The following is an 18,649-nucleotide window of genomic DNA, read 5'->3' as shown; positions in this document are numbered from 1 at the left end:
TTTATTGGCCATTCCTATATCTTCTTTTGTTGAGTGCCCATTCAAGAATGTTGCCCATTTTGTAATTGAGATGTTCATCTCTTTATTATTGGTTTGTAGAAATGTTTTATATATGATGAATACAAGTCCTTTGTCTGATATATGTATGGAATATTTTTAGTCTATGAGTTGCCTTTCACTTTAAGTTCTGCCACATTCTTGTTTAATGGATTTTATTACTGCTTTGTAGTGCAGTTTAACTATGTAACCAGTCTTCTATTAGTGGATATTTACATTCATAAGGAAAATCTGTGCTTCACTGGAAATATGCATTGGTTAGAGTAAATCCTTCTGGGTTATTTAATCTTGAGACTTTTGTTGTCCTGGAGCCATTTTTCAATTCTGTAACTTGTATATAACTGACAGCAATGCAAAATAATTCTTGCCTACAGACATGCAAATAAATTCTGTCTGGTGGAGATTTGATTGCCTTCCCTCCTCCACTGTGGTCAAAACCAATTTTGCCTCCACTTGCACATTCATTTTAATATTTCTAATCTATAAATGTGTCTGTTCCTTAAATTGTCTTTTGAAATGGTTGTAACACCTTACCAGTTCCCTTGTTAATGAGATAAATAAAATCACTAACACGTTCATTTTATATCTGTAGGAAAGCCATGATTTTACCTTTAATTTTTTTCTTTAACATATGATTTCCTCTTATATCCTATTACAGAGCATGCTGCAATCCTTACTGTTCATTTATCTTTGTGTAGATGTCACTCTCAAATCTAAGAAGTCCACATGCTCTCTCACACTCCAAATTAAACCAACTTTCAGGAATGAATTTAACAAGTTCAGTTACATAATGGCAGAGCAGATGAATACAGAATTTTAATAGGGGAAAATATCAAATTAGGCTCAAAGAAATAAAATGAATGGTGGAATTTCAGGCATGGCAAGACAGGAGATGAGTGAGGAGTGTCTTTATTGGACACCTACTATTCCCAGACCACTGTGTTCAGCACTGAAACCCTCAGGAACCTCAGGCTAGCAGAGAAGACAAATAATTAAGTAATGTCAAGACTGGCTCTGTATGCTCTAATACCACCAACTGGAAGGAAGGGAATTTATCTGAAGCTCTGATTCTTGGGTCATGGTTTCTGACTGATTTCAGAACACATGGAAATGCTTGCAGAGGGAAATAGTCTTTTATATTTAAAAAGATAAGAGGAAAAAGAAATTCATTCTTGATCTTCATTCTTTTCAAGTAAGGACATCCATTATGATAAGAAAAATATTCAGCCTTTCTGCTAAGAAATATTTGAACTATTCATTAAACTGCTTGTCAGTGGGCGTGAGAGTGGTACAACTGACTTCTGAGTTTCCTCATTTCTAATGGCCCCAACTTATGGAGTAGTAAGAGAATTAAATGAATGAACACACATTGCTCCATAGTTAACAGAAGCCTTGTTATATATGCCAGATTTAAAGGGTTTTAGCATAAGAATTAGTGGCTCACAAGACTATTAAAGGAGGTAGCAAAGGTGAAAGAGGATGCCCCCGAAGATCAAGAAGGAGGCTTAAAAATGGTACACTTCCTCAGAGCTGCGAGGATACAGTGGAAAGGCTGCATTTGCTAGGCAGAAGCCAGGTCACCAAAGCACAGATTTGGGGAGCCATGGAAGAAGCTCCTGGCGCACTTCCTGGCACCTCTCTCATCCCCTCCCCAGAGCAGTTTGGAGACAGCCAACACTCCCTTTGTGAGTCCCTGGCTTTGTTCAGGCTGGGAAAGAAATTTTGAAAACTCCGTGGCATGTGTCACTCCCCCTCCCAGAATTTGCACTCCAGGTTAAAAAGCAGCTTGAGACAAAGGCAGTGTAAGAGCTAACTGAGGAGGCCGGCCTGGGACAAAGGCTTATCTACTCTAAGTCCAGCAGTAGAGCACCCAAGAGAGGGAGGAGGTCTGTCTCCTGGGAAGTAGAGGGGACATTCAAATTCCGGTAAACAGGGGAGCTCCCAAACCTACTAGCAAGCACAAGCCCGGGACAAGAAACAGGCCGAGAAATTGCCTTAGGCTGACCTTACTAATAGAGGGCCAAACAGAGAGCACCAGCCAATGCAAAACCAATTTGCAAAGATGGTGAAAGGTATCTATCTTTTACTTAGATTTGCTTGTTTTGCTAGATCATGACACTCAAGAAAATCTTTCTCATATCACCAGCTGGATATAAACTGAAGAAACAGACATCTCAGGGAATAAATCCCAGAGTTAACATTTTAAAATATTAAATGCACTGTGCTCATCAAAAGATTACAAGACAAAGAAACAGGGAATGATGGTTAATCCAAAGGAAGAAGATAAAAATCCAGAAAACATCAATGAAAAATACCACAATGAAAAATATGTGGACATATCAAAGAGATTTTTTATTCAAAGAATATATCTTGAATATATTCAAGTAATCCTATACTCAAATTTCTGAGTAACTGGCAAACTGCCTTCCACAGTGACTGCACCATTTTGTTTCTAGCAGCAATGAATGAATGTTCTTATTTCTCTACATCCTCTCCCACACCTGTAGTTTTCTTTTACTTTAAAAGCAGCCATTCTAATGGGTGTGAAATAGTATCTCATTGTGGTTTCGATTTGCATTTCCCTGATGGCTGAGGATACAGAGCATTTTTTCATGAACTTCCTGTCCATTTGTATATCTTCTTTGGAGAAACGTCTTTTGCCTATTTTTTAATTGGGTTGTCTTTTTGTGGTTGGGTTGGAGGATTTCTTTACATATTCTGGATATTTACATATTCTGGATATTTAACTCTGTGGTTTCAAAGTATTTTCTCCCATTGTGGAGACTCATTTTACTTTCATGATAAAGTCCTTATGGCACAAAAGTTTTTCATTTTGATGAGGTCCCAAAAAGCTATTTTTTCTTTTGTTGCTTGTGCTTTGTGTGGAAAGTCTAAGAAACCATTGCTTAATGCAAGGTCCTGAAGATGCTTGCTAAAGTCTTGTTCTAGGAGTTTGATAGTTCTGGCTCTTATATTTAGGTCTTTGATCCATTTTGGGTTAATTTTTGTATATGATTTGAGATAGGGGTCTCCTTCATTCTTTTGGAAATGGAGGCCCTTTTCCCAGCACCATTAGTTGGAGAGACTATTCTTTCCCAAGTGGGTGATCTTTGGCCCCTCATCAAAAATCAGTTAGCCAGCCTGAAGATGGCGGCTTAGTAAGACGCGCGGGTCTTAGTTCCTCCTCCAGAAAAGCAACTAAAGAAACAGAAACAATACAAAACAGCTCCCGGAGTCACGACAGAGACCAAAAAAGACAGCGTACCCCATTCTGGAACGGCTGAACGGGTAGGGAGAATCCACTGCTGTGAGATACCCGAGGGGTGCACGTTTTCCCGGCTGGGGTGGCTGGCGTCTGGGGTCCCCTCCACGCACGTGGCTCCCCGGTCTGACTGGGAACATTGGATAGCGGGGCCCTCCCGTCACGCTTGGCGTCTCGGACCAGCTGGGCAATTTGGACCGGCACTCCCCCAAGCCACGGCCAGCGACCCCCGCCTCCACGTGCGGTTTCCCGGGCCGACTGCCCCGCAGACAAACGACCGCCACGAGCGCCACCTACTGGGCAGGAAAAGAAAAACAGAGCCCAGAGATTCCACAGAAAAACCTTTCAACCAGCTGGGTCCCACACCCAGGGAGATCTGATCAAATGCCCAGACACCAGCAGAAAATAATGGATGACGCTCGGAAAATTGAAGATATGGCCCAATCAAAGGAACAAACCAATAGTTCAAATGAGATACAGGAGCTGAGACAACTAATGCTGAATATACGAACAGAAATGGAAAAACTCTTCAAAAACCAAATCAATAAATTGAGGGAGGACATGAAGAAGATATGGGCTGAACAAAAAGAAGAAATAGAAAATCTGAAAAAACAAATCACAGAACTTGTGGGAGTGAAGGACAAAGAAGAAAAAATGGAAAAAACAATGGATACCTACAATGGTAGATCTAAAGAGACAGAAGCTACAATTAGTGAACTGGAGGATGGAACAACTGAATTCCAAAAAGAAACAGAAACTATAGGGAAAAGAATGGAAAAACTTGAGCAGGGAATCAGGGAACTGAATGACAATATGAAGCGCACAAATATACGTGTTGTGGGTGTCCCAGAAGGAGAAGAGAAGGAAAAAGAAGGAGAAAAACTAATGGAAGAAATTATCACTGAAAATTTCCCAACTCTTATGAAAGACCTAAATATACAGATCCAAGAAGTGCAGCGCACCCCAAAGAGAATAGACCCAAATAGGCGTTCTCCAAGACATTTACTAGTTAGAATGTCAGAGGTCAAAGAGAAAGAGAGGATCTTGAAAGCAGCAAGAGAAAAACAATCTGTCACATACAAGGGAAACCCAATAAGACTATGTGTAGATTTCTCAGCAGAAACCATGGAAGCTAGAAGACAGTGGGATGATATATTTAAATCACTAAAAGAGAAAAACTGCCAACCAAGACTCCTATATCCAGCAAAATTGTCCTTCAAAAATGAAGGAGAAATTAAAAGATTTATAGACAAAAAGTCACTGAGAGAATTTGTGACCAAGAGACCAGCTCTGCAAGAAATACTAAAGGGAGCACTAGCGTCAGATACGAAAAGACAGAAGAGAGAGGTATGGAGTAAAGTGTAGAAAGAAGGAAAATCAGATATGATATATATAATACAAAAGCCAAAATGGTAGAGGAAAATATTATCCAAACAGTAATAACACTAAAAGTTAATGGACTGAATTTCCCAATCAAAAGACATAGAATGGCAGAATGGATTACGACCCAGCAATACCACTGCTAGGTATCTACTCAAAGGACTTAAGGGCAAAGACACAGACGGACATTTGCACACCAGTGTTTATAGCAGCATTATCTACAACTTCAAAGAGATGGAAACAGCCAAAATGCCCATCAACAGACGAGTGGCTAAACAAACTGTGGCGTATACCTACGATGGAATATTATGCAGCTTTAAGACAGACTAAACTTATGAAGCATGTAATAACATAGATGGACCTAGAGAACATTATGCTGAGTGAGTCTAGCCAAAAACTAAAGGACAAATATGTATGGTCCCACTGATGTGAACCGACATTCAAGAATCAGCTTGGACTATATCACTGGTAACAGAGACCCGCAGGAGTTAGAAACAGGGTAAGATAATGGGTAATTGGAGCTGAAGGGATACAGACTGTGCAACAGGACTGGATATAAAAACTCAGAAATGGACAGCACAATAATACCTAAGTGTAATGTAACTAGGTTGGAACACTGAATGAAGCTGCACCTGAAATATGGTTTTTTGTTTGTTTGTTTGTGTGTTGGTATCTTTTGTTTTTGTTTTTTTCTTTTTCCTTTTTATATATATATATATTATTAGTATTATTATTTTAATTCTCTTCTCTATATTAACATTCTATATCTTTTTCTGCTGTTTTGCTAGTTCTTTTCCTAAATCGATGCAAATGTACTAAGAAATGATGATCATACATCTATGTGATGATACTAAGAATTACTGAGTGCATGTGTAGAATGGAAAGATTTCTAAATGTTGTGTTAATTTCTTTTCTTTTTTTTGATTAATAAAAAAATTAAAAAAAAAAAATCAGTTAGCCATAAAAGTAAGGGTTGATTTCTGAGCTCTCAATTCAATTCCATTGGTGTATATGTCTGTCCTTGTGCCAGTACCATGCTTTTTTATTACTGTAACTTTGTAACAAGTTTTTAAGGTCGGGAAGTGTGAGTCTTTCATCTTCATTCTTCTTTTTTCAAGATGGCTTATGCTATTCAGGGCTTTTTACCCTTCCACATAAATTTGATGACTGGCTTTTCTATTTCTGCAAAGAAGGTTGCTGTAATTTTTATTGGGAAAGCACTGAATATGTACATTGCTTTGGGTACAATTAACATAGTAACAATATTTAGTCTGCCAACCCATGAACACAGAAAGTTTTTCAGCTTATCTTGGTCTTCTTGGATTTCTTTTAGCAATGTTTCGTAGTTTTCTGTGTACAGGTCCTTTATGTCCTTGTTTAGATTTATTCCTAGAAATTTTGTTCTTTTTCTTACTATTATAAATGAATTTTTTCTTTATTTACTCTTCCAATCGCTCATTACTAATATATATAAACACTACTGATTTGGGGGTGTTTCTCTTGTACCCAACCACTATGCTAAATTCATTTAATAGCTCTAGGAGCTTTACTGTACATTTTTCAGGATTTTTCTGTATATAGAATCATATCATCTGCAAATAGGAAAAGTTTTACTTCTTCCTTACCAATTCAGATGCCTTTTATTTCTTTTACTTATCTAAATATATGGCCAGAATTTCCAATATAGTGTTAAATAACAGTGGTGACAGTGAGCATCCTTGTCTTGTTCCTGATTTTAGAGAGAAAGCGTTCATTCTTTCACCATTGAGTATATTAGCTGTGGGTTTTTCATCTATGCTCTTTATCATGTTCAGGAAGTTTCCTTATAGTCCTGGTGCTCTAAGTGTTTTATCAAGAAAGGGTGCTGGATTTTCTCAAATGACTTTTTTACATCAATTGAAATGATTGTGTTTTTTTCCCTTCATTCTGTTAATTTTATTTGATTAATTGATTTTCTTATGTTGAACCAACCTTGCATAACTGCAATAAATCCCACTTGATCGTGGTACATAATCCCTTTAATGTGCTGTTGTGTTTGGTGTGTGTTCTAGTTTGCTACCTGACAGAATGCAATATACCAGAAATAGAACAGTTCTTAAAAGGGGGGATTAAGTTGCAAGTTTACAGTTCTAAGGCTGTGGAAATGTACAAATTAAAGCAAGTCTATAAAAAATGTCCAAATTAAGGCACCAATATTAGAGGTTACCTTCAATCAAGAAAGGCTGAAGTTCAGGGTTTCTCTCTCAGCTGGAAAGGCACATGACGACATCTGCTAGCTTTCTCTCCAGGCTTCTTGTTTCATGAAACTCTCCTGGGGGCGTTTTCCTTCTTCATCTCCAAAGGTCTCTGGCTGTGTGGGCTCTTTGCCCTTGTGGATCTCATGGTTCTCTCACTCTCTCTTTTAAAGGATTCCAGTAAATTAATCAAGACCCACCTGGAATGGATAGAATCACATCTCCCTCTAATTGCAGGTTAATACCCACCATTGGGTGTGTCACATCTCTGTGGAGATAATCTAATCAAGTTTCCGACCTGTATTGTTGAATGAGGATTAAAGAAACAGTTACTCCTGTAAGATTGGATCAGGATTAAAACATGACTTTTCTAGGGCATATAATCCTTTCAAACCAGCAGTGTGCTAGTATTTTCTTGAGAATTTTCCATCTATATTCACAAATTGGTCCTTAATTTTCTTTTCTCTTGGTATCTTTAATTTGGCTTTGATATGAGGGCGATTTTGGCCTCACAGAATGAATTAGAGAGTGTTCCCTCCTCTTTAATTTCTTGCAAGAGTTTGAGCAGAATTGAAGTTAAGTCTTCTCGGAATGTTTGATAGAATTCCCCTGTGAAACTATATGGTTCTGGGCTTTTCTTTGTTAGGATGCTTTTTTATTACTGATTCAATCTTTTTACTAGTTACTGGTTTGTTGAGGTCTTCTATTTCTTCTTGACTCAGTGTAGGTAGTTTGTGTTTCCAGGAATTTGTCCATTTCATCTGGGTTGTTTAATGTATTACCATACAGTTGTTTATAGAATCCTCATATAATCCTTTTCATTTCTATGATGTTGGTAGTAGTGCTCCATTTTCATTTCTGATTGTGTCCTCTTTTTTTTTTGTCAGTCTAGCTAGAGCTCTGTTAATTTGCTGACCTATTCAAAGAACCTATTCTTTTGTTTTGCTGATCTCTCTTTCTTTTTTATTCTCGATTTCATTTATCTCTAATCTTTGTTTTTCCTCCCTCTTTCACTTTTTCACTTCTTGTTGTTCTTTTTATAGTTCTTCCAGTTTTGAGGTTAGGTCTCTGATTTGAACTCTTTCTTTTTTATTAAGCTTTTGCAGCTACAAATGTCCCTCTCAGCATTGCCTTCACCACATCCCATAAATTTTGTTATGTTGTATTTTCATTTTCATTCACCTCAAGATATTTCCCAATTGCCCTTGTGCTATCATCTTTAACTCATTGGTTGTTTAAGAGTATGTTGTTTAATTTCCAAATATTTGTGAATTTTCAATTTCTCCCTCTGTTATTGATTTCTAGCTTCACTTGTTGTGGTGGAAGAAGTTACATTGTTATGATTTCAATATTTTTTATTGAGGCTTGTTTTGTAACCTAACATATGGTCTACTCTGGAAAATGATGCATGTGTACTCAAGAAGAATCTGTATTCTGTTGTTGGGTGAAGTATTCTTCATGTGTTGACCTGGTCTAGTTGGTTTAGAGTATCATTCAAGCCTTGTATTTCCTTATTGATCTTCTCACTAGATGTTCTATCCATTATTGAAAGTGGAGGATTAAAGACTACTATTAATATAGAGTCATTTATTTCTTCCTTCAAATCTGTAAGTATTTGCTTCATAAATTTGGGGGCTCTGCTGCTAGGTACACATATATATTTATAATTATTACATCTTCTTGTTGAACTGACACCTTTATAAGTATATAATGACCATCTTTGTCTCTTGTAACAGGTTTTGACTTAAAGTCTATTTTACCTGATGTAAGTACCTGCTACCTCTTGTATGGTATTTGCCACAATAGCCAAACTAAGACCCTGAGCTAGCACTTACCTTCCCAATGTTCAAATTAAAACTTCTCTTCTAGGGTTTTTGTCCATCATCCATCCTCCCCTTACTCCTACCTAACTATGCAGTGGCCAAAAAGGATCAGTAGCTACAATCTTACAAAAAGGCAACTACTGAATAACTTGGTTATATTGAAAAACATATCAAATTATTTAGAGGTTAGTGTTAACAACACTGGCCAATCCCGAAGACTTAAGTTCTGATTCTGACTTTGATGCTAACAGCTCTATGATTTCAGGCAAACTGCTGAACCTACTTGTGACTGTTTTTCCCAAAAATTCTAAAGGTGATGATACTGCTAACAGTACAAATAATAACAATAATAGCATGCTTTAATAACATTTATATCTTACTCAGGAAGAACAAAGCACATCTACATTGTTCAATATCCTCACAATTATATCCACCATGGTAAATTATTGTTACTGGGGTAAACTATTCTGCTTTGCTTATCCAGCAATAAAGCAAATGTCCTGAGATGCATTTATGGAACTGGCTGAAAAATACACTTTATCATTAATATAAAACACTGCAGATAACATTAGCAATAGCTACAAAAAAATTAGTCCATGAATAAAAAGCAACCTAAACTCTGTATTAAGAACATTTAAAATTTTTATTGGTCATCTTTTTTTGGAAACAAAGCAAAGTATTAAAGATATTTATTTATAGAAAACAAGTCGTATACACAGGTATCTAATATGGTTAACATTGGATTAATACAACAAAGCCAACCAGAGAAGTTTTAAAGACAGAAGAGGTCTAATTTAGTTTAAAGTAGAAAATGAAATACTTTAATACAATTTATTTTGCTCTGTCAAACTCGATTTTGGAGAAGTTATGTGTGTATTATTTTGATTCAAGCCATGGTATTCCTTTTAAACATTTTTTTAAAAACAAATAGTGCTGTGCTGTGTAATACAGTAGGCACTTGCCACATGTGGCTATTTAAATTTTAATTTCTTAAAATGCATTAACATTTAAAATTCAGGTTCTTGGTCTAATTAGCCATATCTCAAGTGCTCAACAGCTACTTGTGCCTGGTGGCTACCACAGTGGACAGTGTAAATTTGTAGAGAATTTCCATCACTGTGGAAAATTACAATGGACAGGGCTGGTCTAGTAACTTATATAAGCAACCACCATTATAAAATTAACTGTATAAGTCTTGAAAATTCCATGTAAATATAAAGCTTTATTTTTGTAAATTTACTTCTAATCCAAGGACTATTTCAGACACCAATAAATGCAAATCAAACTTGAAATTCACATACACAATTTGAAGTTTATTCTAGCCTAGGATGTAATTTTACTTTTTCATATTAGCTCTTCTACCAGTACTTTGTAAAACTATGAGAATTATGAAACTGAGTGGTGAAGCCACAGACTATTTTAGATGAATTAATCTGAATAACTATGGTCAAACTCTTCTTTCCCTCCATGAAAGGTTTTTGACTTGAATTTATCTACTTATTAAGACTGTTGTAGGCAATCTAAACATATAAAACCTAAACATACAAAGATGTATGTAGAAATACTCGTTTTATTATGCTAAAGGCAGCTAACGCAGCAAATTATTTAGAGAAAAGTTTTGAAAAAAAATTTTTTGTTATCTTTAAAAAACTAATTATATCTCACTAAAACACTCTAAAAGTTGAATTTAATTTTCAAAAGACGTGTCATATGAATATATGTATCTATTCTACAAATTGATCACATAAAAACATCTAAACTATCTCAAAAGTTACAAAAATAACAAGATTATAAATTTTTACACAAACTATTGTTTGGCTGGCCCACTTATTACTTTATATTGAATACCTTTCTCTACTGTATTAAAAAACTGAAGCTAATTAACATCAATTATCTAAGACAAAGCTAACAGTGCAAATGGCCATAACAAAAGATTAAACTCTCATGAGGAAAAATTTTGTTTTCCTCAAACTCAATTTTGGAGAAGTTATGTGTATATTATTTTGATTCAAGCCATGGTATTCCTTTTAAACATTTTTTTAAAAACAAATAGTGCTGTGCTGTGTAAGCACAAAATAAGAACACTAGCAAACCAATGTCACTGGGGACGGCTAATAGCATAACTAACAAAATGTTTCTTAAATATAAATGATGAAACAATGGACTTATACAGTATTTTCTATGATTAAAACGTGCAAGAACTTGCTTTTAAATAAAGTGCTTACATTAAAAATAAAATTCTATTTATTCATAATCAAAATGCAATTTTTTAAATTCTATAATAATCCTGCCAATATCCTTTAAGGCCACTTTTTTCTAACTGAATTTCTGAGCTATATTTTCTTCATTTAAACAGTGTCAAATTTATCTGCATGCATTTCAACCAGAAGAATTGATCAGAAAAACAGAGTAAACAGAATAAAACCTTCACCTAGACATTTCAGAAACCAAAAATAACTCTTAAAGTCTGAATTTGTTCAGATTCTTATTATTCACAGTTATTTACCCTAACATTTAAATTACTTAAATGGAACTGAAAGGTCTCCTGCTATGATTTTTTATGTTGAGTCTGAGCAAACTTCTGTGATAAAATATTATCAGTGTTAATCCAAAGAATTCAGCTCTTATCAGGAGTAAATCAAAAGGACACTATCCTCAGTCCCTCAAAAGCTTAGCTTAAATAATGCTATGAAATGGCAACCCTATAATTCCTCAACTGATGAATATGTAAGAAAGCAAACATGGATGTTTTGGTTCTACATCAACCCCACCTCCTTTCTCAATGAGTGGAATTGTAGCCAAAGCTCTGCAGTTACAATGCACTCAACAAATCCTGAGTATTGACTGTGTGCAAGCTGCAGTGCTTGGCGTTGTGGCTAGCCTCTCCAGCTAGGACTTTACAAGTGACTGCAGGGCTCACAGACACTTGCAGTACAATCTGTCAGTGAGAAATGTGCTGTTCTCATTCTACAAGCAAACAGCAATGAAAACGGCCTTAGAGCTTACTACCATCCCCTCGATCTTAGGTTCTTATCAGAATACTTATTGCTCATCACTTTGTTCATGTGATGAAACATTAACATCCTCCTCAGATAATGCTGCCTCCCTTGTGGGCAGAAAAAGAGCTTTAGCAATTTCCTCAGGTATGAATGCAGAACTACTCTACCACGACAACAGGCTAATTTTGGAATTACAACTTGAGAAACTTACAGAACGATGCAAAAAAAAAAACAAAAACTTGATGGCTGACATTCAATTACTTCAGTCAGTTGTTGGCCTCTGTTGGCTCTGACTCTGTATTTGAAGAGGTTGTTGCTGGAAGTGGCTGTACTTTAGCTGCAGCCTTCTTGAGATAATATCTAAGAGTACGGATGCTGCTGTTGATAGCAGCTACACACAATTTCCAGGCATATCCAGTTTCTGATAGGTCACAACTCGGGTAGACGTCTTGGAGAAACTCTGGTGTTAAGACCCCAAACATAACAAACAGTTAACTAGAAATCACTTTCCAGAAAAATTAATTTATTCAACCTTAAAACTACAGATGTGTCTGTGAAAGGGCCATTAAGACTTTAACTATTTAAAACACACACATCATAGCCACTATTAAATTAGCTAAACACATCTTTTAATCTAAAAGGTTATAAGTGAAATAGAACCATTCTTAAATCACAATAAAACAATAATCTCCCATGATCTTTCTACATAGTAGAATGGAAATCCTCTTCTGTTTTAGGTACCCAGTGCAAATTTTTTTTTACTATTAAATTTATAAAACATGTATCTAACATGTTATTCAATATAGCAAACAGACATGCTAAGGCTTTGCAACACAAGAACTTGCAGTGTCTTTCATACTTTTAGAGGTAAGAAGCTATAATTGCTCTTTTTTTTTTTGGCACTGCTGGTTTCTCTCTGACAAAAAAGAATAAGGGCCTTTAGATCTCTCGGTTAGAGGAAAAATCTAAAAGAAGATAATAGGTGCACTCTCAGAGGAAGTGGGAGAATAGCCAAAGGGAAGAGGAAGAAAAGAAGTGCTCATCAGGAAAGTAGATGCGCCCTCACATGGTAGATTAGGTAATTTCCTAAGGACCTAAGACCTCTGAGCCCTTAGGAAAGGATCTCATGATCACTAGAGGCCAGTATTTGTGGGCTACATTAATCTCATTTATGTTTTTTGATAAAGTTAATAGACTGGTAAATCAGGAACATGCCATAAATACAGTGCACATCTAAATATTTTAGCAAGGCATATGACAAGTGAAAAGGCTTTTGGACCCAAAGGGCTAATTAACAGATCAGTGGTAACCTGGAAGATTTTTAGTAGTATGTTACTAGATTCAGTATCAAGATCTATCCTGCTGAACATTTCTATTAACAAAAAAAAAATTCGGGAAAGCAGGCATCTGCCCATGACAAGGCTGGAATGGGTGACTAATTCACTGAGAAACCAATCCAGCACCTGCAAAACCTGCAACAGGCTACAACAAGGAACCTAAATTGGTGTTTCCCCAGAGTGTGTTACATGAGAAGTTTCTTGGGTAAAAAAGTTCTATGGTTGTGCAAATGGGAAATGCCACATTCTGTACTACCCATTTGGGGATTTATATTGCACCTAAGTATATTAAATGCTCTGAAAAATCACACAGTGTGCTGGTCTGAGGCTGTCGTGTACCCCAAAAAAGCCATATTCTTTTTTTTCCAGGCCAATCTTGCAGGGTCAGACTTATTGTTTGGATAGGATCTTTTTTATTAAGTTGCTTCCATGGAGATGTGATCCACCCAATTGTGGATGGGAACTTTTAGTTAGGTGGTTTCCATGGAGATGTGTCTCCACCCATTCAAGATGTGTCTTAATCCACTTATTAGAGTCCTATAAGAGGGAACCATTTTGGGAAAAGCTCAGAGCCAACACAGACAGAGACATCTGGAAATTTAGAAAGAAAACGCCTCTGGGGAAGATGTTTGAAACTAGAAACCAAAGGACCAGCAGATGCCAGCCACTTGCCTTCCCAGCTGACAGAGGTGTTCAGATGACATCAGCTTTTCTTGAGTTAAGGTATCTTTTTCTAGATGCCTTAGTTTGGACATTTTCATGGCCTTAGAACTGTAAACTTGTAACTTAATAAATCCCCCTTATAAGAGCCAAGCCATTTCTGGTATATTGTATTCCAGCAGCATTAAACAACTAAAATACAGGGGAAAGGAACATGTATCTACATTTCACTTATTCAAAAATTATAGATGCAAATGCTTTGGTGAGGTACATAAAATGAGGGAAGTGACAGTGGCTAAGAAAAGAGAGGGTCTGGACTGCAGAGATCTGTGTGGGCTTGACCGTCTAAAGGCATTCAAAACATTTTCTAAAAACTGAGAGTCAAAGGAAACATACCTACTGACTGGTGCCATTGGGTTGCCAAATTAAGATCTTTGTTAATCATTTAACTAAAAAGCATTTTATTCATGAAGCACCTATTAACATCCAGCTGTCTTTAAGGAAAGACTAGTGTGGAAACACTAGTGTAGAACACTAGCCTTCTCTAACAGGAAAAATGTAAGAGGAATAAATTTAAAACCTTATACTTGTTAAAAAATAATAACAGTATAAATAGTAATAACCTAAATATTAACAGTATAAACACTGGATAAATATCAGTCTATTAAGAAAAAGATCTAGGGGTCTCAGTTGACCATAAATTTTTTAATGGATGGTGATCCTGGCAGCACAACGTTGTGAATGTAACTAACATCACTGAATGTATAACTGAAAATGGTTAAAAGGGAATTTTAGGTCGTGATGGTTATCAAAATGTTTTTTATTTATTTTTTAATTTTTTTTAAATTAAAAAAAAATTTTTTAAACCCTCAGAACGACAACATATAGTGTGAACCCTAATGTATACTATGGCCAATAGTTCATAGTATAATTGTTTCATTAAGTGTAACAAAAGTACCACATATACAAAATGTTCCTAAATAGGGAAAACTGTGGGGGGAAGGAGGCTGTATGGGAATTCTATATTTTTGCATGAATGTTATATAAAGCTACAATTCCTCTGATTTAAAAAAAAAATGAAGAAAAAAAAAGGGAAATGCCACCTTAGGCTGCATTAACTTAAAAGAGAGATTAGTACTACTGTTTTCTTGGTTCATTTGAGCACATCTGAAATTTTGTGTTTTACAGACACTCAAGCATGTAACCATGTCCAGAAGCCAGTGAATCAGATCACAAAGGATAAGAAAAACATTTAGATGGGGAATTACAGGAGGAAATGGAGATACTTAACTATAACTGTAAAGCCTACAGAGAAAAGGTTAGGTGGAACACTCTCCAACTCTCATGCTTCCATGTGGAGGGATTTCTAAATTAGAAAGTTTGGGAAGATTGGGAATATATGATTCAAAAACAGAGCTGATATTTTTATCTCCACCTGCCTGGTTCTAGTAGCTGTCTCCCATTTGGTTCTGAACTTGAAAGGGGGAGAAAGAGGTGGCTCATTATCTCCTAAAGCTCCATCAGGAAGTAATAGTTTTCTTTAAATACTTAAAGGCCTATCCTGTGAAATGTGATTGGATTTAAGCTATTAGGTGATAAGTAAGTGTATTACTTACAGGGAGGTAAAATTTGAGTCAATAGAAAGAAGATTCCCATAAATCAGAGCTATTTTAAAATTTAATAGGCTGCCTTATTGAGACAACAGTGCCCAACAATGGAAGCATTCAAATCAAGGGGAGACAGCTATCTTTCAAAAACAAAATGGGAATCCTGCTCTGGGTGGGAAGTTTTATTCTATCATCAGGATTTTACAGATCTGCAATATACAGAAAAGGATGGAGGTGGAGGTATAAGTAGTGAGAGTTGTTAGCTGACTGCAAATCTGTGACCTCCTAATTTCTCCACATGAGCTATTCTCTAAAGTGCTCTTAAATGATGTTGAACACTCAGAGATCATCTAATAACAGCTTCTTATAAGAAATCAACACCCTTGGCTGCTGGATGCATTTACCTTTGACTACTAGTTTCCAGAAGAGCTTTCCCCAATTAACAAAATTTTAGGATAAGAAATTATATTAGAATACACCAACTGGTTTATTCACTCAATGAGCCACCAATCAGCAGTTAAAATGCATGAATTAGATCTCAAAAACAATAGTGAGTGATAAAAAATTTGCAAGAGGATACATACTGTATCCCCCATTTATGTATATTAAAATTAAAAAACAGTACTATGTATTATTTATGGATCAATTGGCAAATGTAGCACAGGCATTAAATGTGCATGGGGATGATAGCTACAACTCCAGGACTGTGATTACCTCTGGGGAAGAAGGGGGAAGGAATGATGGAGTTGTTCTAATTCCATCCATAATGTCTAAAAAAAACTTTTTAAAACCTGGAGCACAAAAGACAAAATGCCTATATCTGTAACAGGTAAACATACCTGTTATCAAATTTATTACATTATTGTATTAAGTAGTTTATAATGAAATGATTCTTTCAAGGAAATTACATTAGCAACCAAAAAGCCCTGTCTTCCTTCTAGTGCAGGGATCTCCTCTCATCTCTGGGCTCTCAGCCTTTGCGCTGACTGTTTTAGTTCTCCAAGTTCAGTCGTCCTTATATTAAAGTAAAATACACTTTCCTGTCAGTTTCTACTCCTTGGGCCTGGCTCTGGCCCCTGGGGCAACAAAGTCTCTACGGTATTCTCTCTGCAGAAATACCTCATATGACTGTCCTACAAAGGAATATGACTTTATAGGAAAATTGTTCAAAAAAGCCTTATATGGATGTCAGATGCATGCTGGATATTTTTTAGTACAAAAGATATCGTCTTAGTTTTTAATATAATATAATAAGAGATAAAGCAAGATGAAATACAGAGAATATTTTTAGTTAAATTTAAGGAGCCAATCTATTCCAGATATTAAAGGACTATGAAAGTCACATTTTTCCCCTTACTACAAAAAAAATTTTTTTAATTACAAAGACACTATTTCTTCTACAAATACCTTCATTTCTGAATTGGCGACAAACTCTTGCTTGTTCGGTTTTTTACTGAAAAGGTGGGAGGAATTTGGGCTTTGTTTTTTTTTGCCTGGTGGGTTAGCTCAGTGATATTGAACAAATTGCAAGTTGTGCCCAATTACTAGGTCATAAAATCAGTGATGGCAGCACTTTAAAAGGAAATATGATAGACTAGAAAATACTGGAATGCAATTCATAGAAAGAGTAAGTATTGTCTGTGAGACTTTTGCTTCAATTTTTTTTTTCTAAACACACACGCACATACTGGGTTGCAATTAAAATGTATTTCTTAGTGTGGGTTAAAGTGAAGATAAAGAAAGGTGGGAAAAAAATGGGTTAGATGATAGCAAATTATTAAGAAAGGAGCTAAAAGCCAGCTTCCTTTAGTTTAGACTGAAACACAAGTGTTATTCAAATGTTTTAGGTATGAAAGTGTGTGATATGAAGGTAGGAACAAAAAAAGTAACCACCTAAGATCAGGCAGGGGTCAGAACTGTTTTGTTGGGTACTGTGACACAAATAAGAAACATTCTTCCTGCTTTGTCCAAATTCCACAGTCCATACCAGGCAGTCCATACTAGGCAGCCACAGTCAATAACACCTCCCCGTTAAAGAGACCCAGCTATTAGCTCTGAGAACAATTAGTCCTGAGAGCGCAAAGGCAAAGACAATACAACCTTGTTATACCCCATGAGGAAATCAATAAGAACCCCATCTCTCTTGGTTTTTCTTTTTGCCTTTCTTCTCTAACATAACTTGCTTTTATTTATTCTCACATTAACTACACATAACAAACCTCGGAGAGCGTTAATCCTATTGGAGTTAAGCGCACACATGCCACGGCCCCGGCTGCCATAGACGTTACTTTTTATCAGGACTTCGTCTGTGAACAGGTTGCGAATAAGGTATCTGGCTGACAACTCTGGGCAAGGCTTTTCTTTTGCTTTATCAATTATTGAATATGGCAGCTGTATATTTCTGCATGGATTTCCAAAATATTCTAGAAGCAAAGAGAAAGAATGGAATTATCACAGTAGTTGTTAGGATGGCATCTTCAGCATGTTTTTTTTAAAAGGTTAAAACAGAAAGATTGATATTTTTCTGAATTTTTAGGCTCAAGAATTTGAGAAGCTAAAAAAAACTAAAGCCTTACTTTTTAGTGTATTATGAGACAGCATGAGAAATGAAAAAGGAATGAATCACTACTGACATTATTAAACATGCTTCAATTGTTCAAGAGGAAGACTTATTATTCTGCTATCCTTTAGGATATAAGTTTTAAAATTACATTTAGTAACACATTCTAAGTAATTTTAAATTTGAAGGGGCTCACAGGCAATATTCTACTTAGGGTTGGAATGGGGGCATGGTAGGGAAAGTGAGTAAAGTTTTACTGCCTCAGGTACCACTCGTTAGTGGCAGACACTCAATCCCAGTATACTGGGGAGGTCACCTTGGGAAGAAAGAGGGGTAGGTGGCACAGGCACCTAATGAACCAGTGCCACAGACTCAAATGAAAGCAGAATACACCTTTGGCAGACAACTAGCAATGACAGCACAACATAGTATTCACTGATTCGTGCCACAAATACTTATCGAAACTCTGGAATGTGCCACACATAGAGAACAAGCCCCCTGAATTGCTTCTGACTCATACTAGCAGTCCTTCCTACCTCACCTTCTAAGTAAGATGCCTAATCATAGAGTTCACACTGGTCATATGAGTCAGCCGAAAACTGCCTTCAGGAGAAAAATAACAGATTTAGCTTAACATTAAAACTACTGGTTTCAGGACTAGGTGTTTAGATTTCATTAACTCAATATGCAATTAAAGCGTTTAGATTTTTTATTATGCAAGTTTTCAAAC

The 18,649-nt window shown here is 36.1% G+C and overlaps 1 protein-coding gene across 5 annotated transcripts in view; it reads right to left on the bottom strand.

Moving 5' to 3' along the window:
• Positions 1-9,409: 9,409 nt before the first annotated feature.
• The window catches only part of BEND2 (BEN domain containing 2), a 96,299-nt gene continuing 87,059 nt past the window's right edge, over positions 9,410-18,649 (bottom strand). For all 5 annotated transcript variants that reach the window (XM_077144923.1, XM_077144925.1, XM_077144927.1 and 2 more), the window contains 2 exons: positions 17,579-17,782; positions 9,410-12,215 (listed from right to left, as the gene is read on the bottom strand). In XM_077144923.1, coding sequence (XP_077001038.1) covers positions 12,022-12,215; positions 17,579-17,782 — 398 coding nt within the window. In that variant the 3' untranslated portion in view covers positions 9,410-12,021. The remainder of the gene's footprint in view (positions 12,216-17,578; positions 17,783-18,649) is intronic.

The sequence above is a fragment of the Tamandua tetradactyla genome, chromosome X, assembly GCF_023851605.1.
Source record: "Tamandua tetradactyla isolate mTamTet1 chromosome X, mTamTet1.pri, whole genome shotgun sequence".
Classification (NCBI taxonomy): Eukaryota; Metazoa; Chordata; class Mammalia; order Pilosa; family Myrmecophagidae; genus Tamandua; species Tamandua tetradactyla.
Note: the sequence above shows the minus strand (reverse complement) of the source record. Positions and strands in the feature narration are given on the sequence as shown.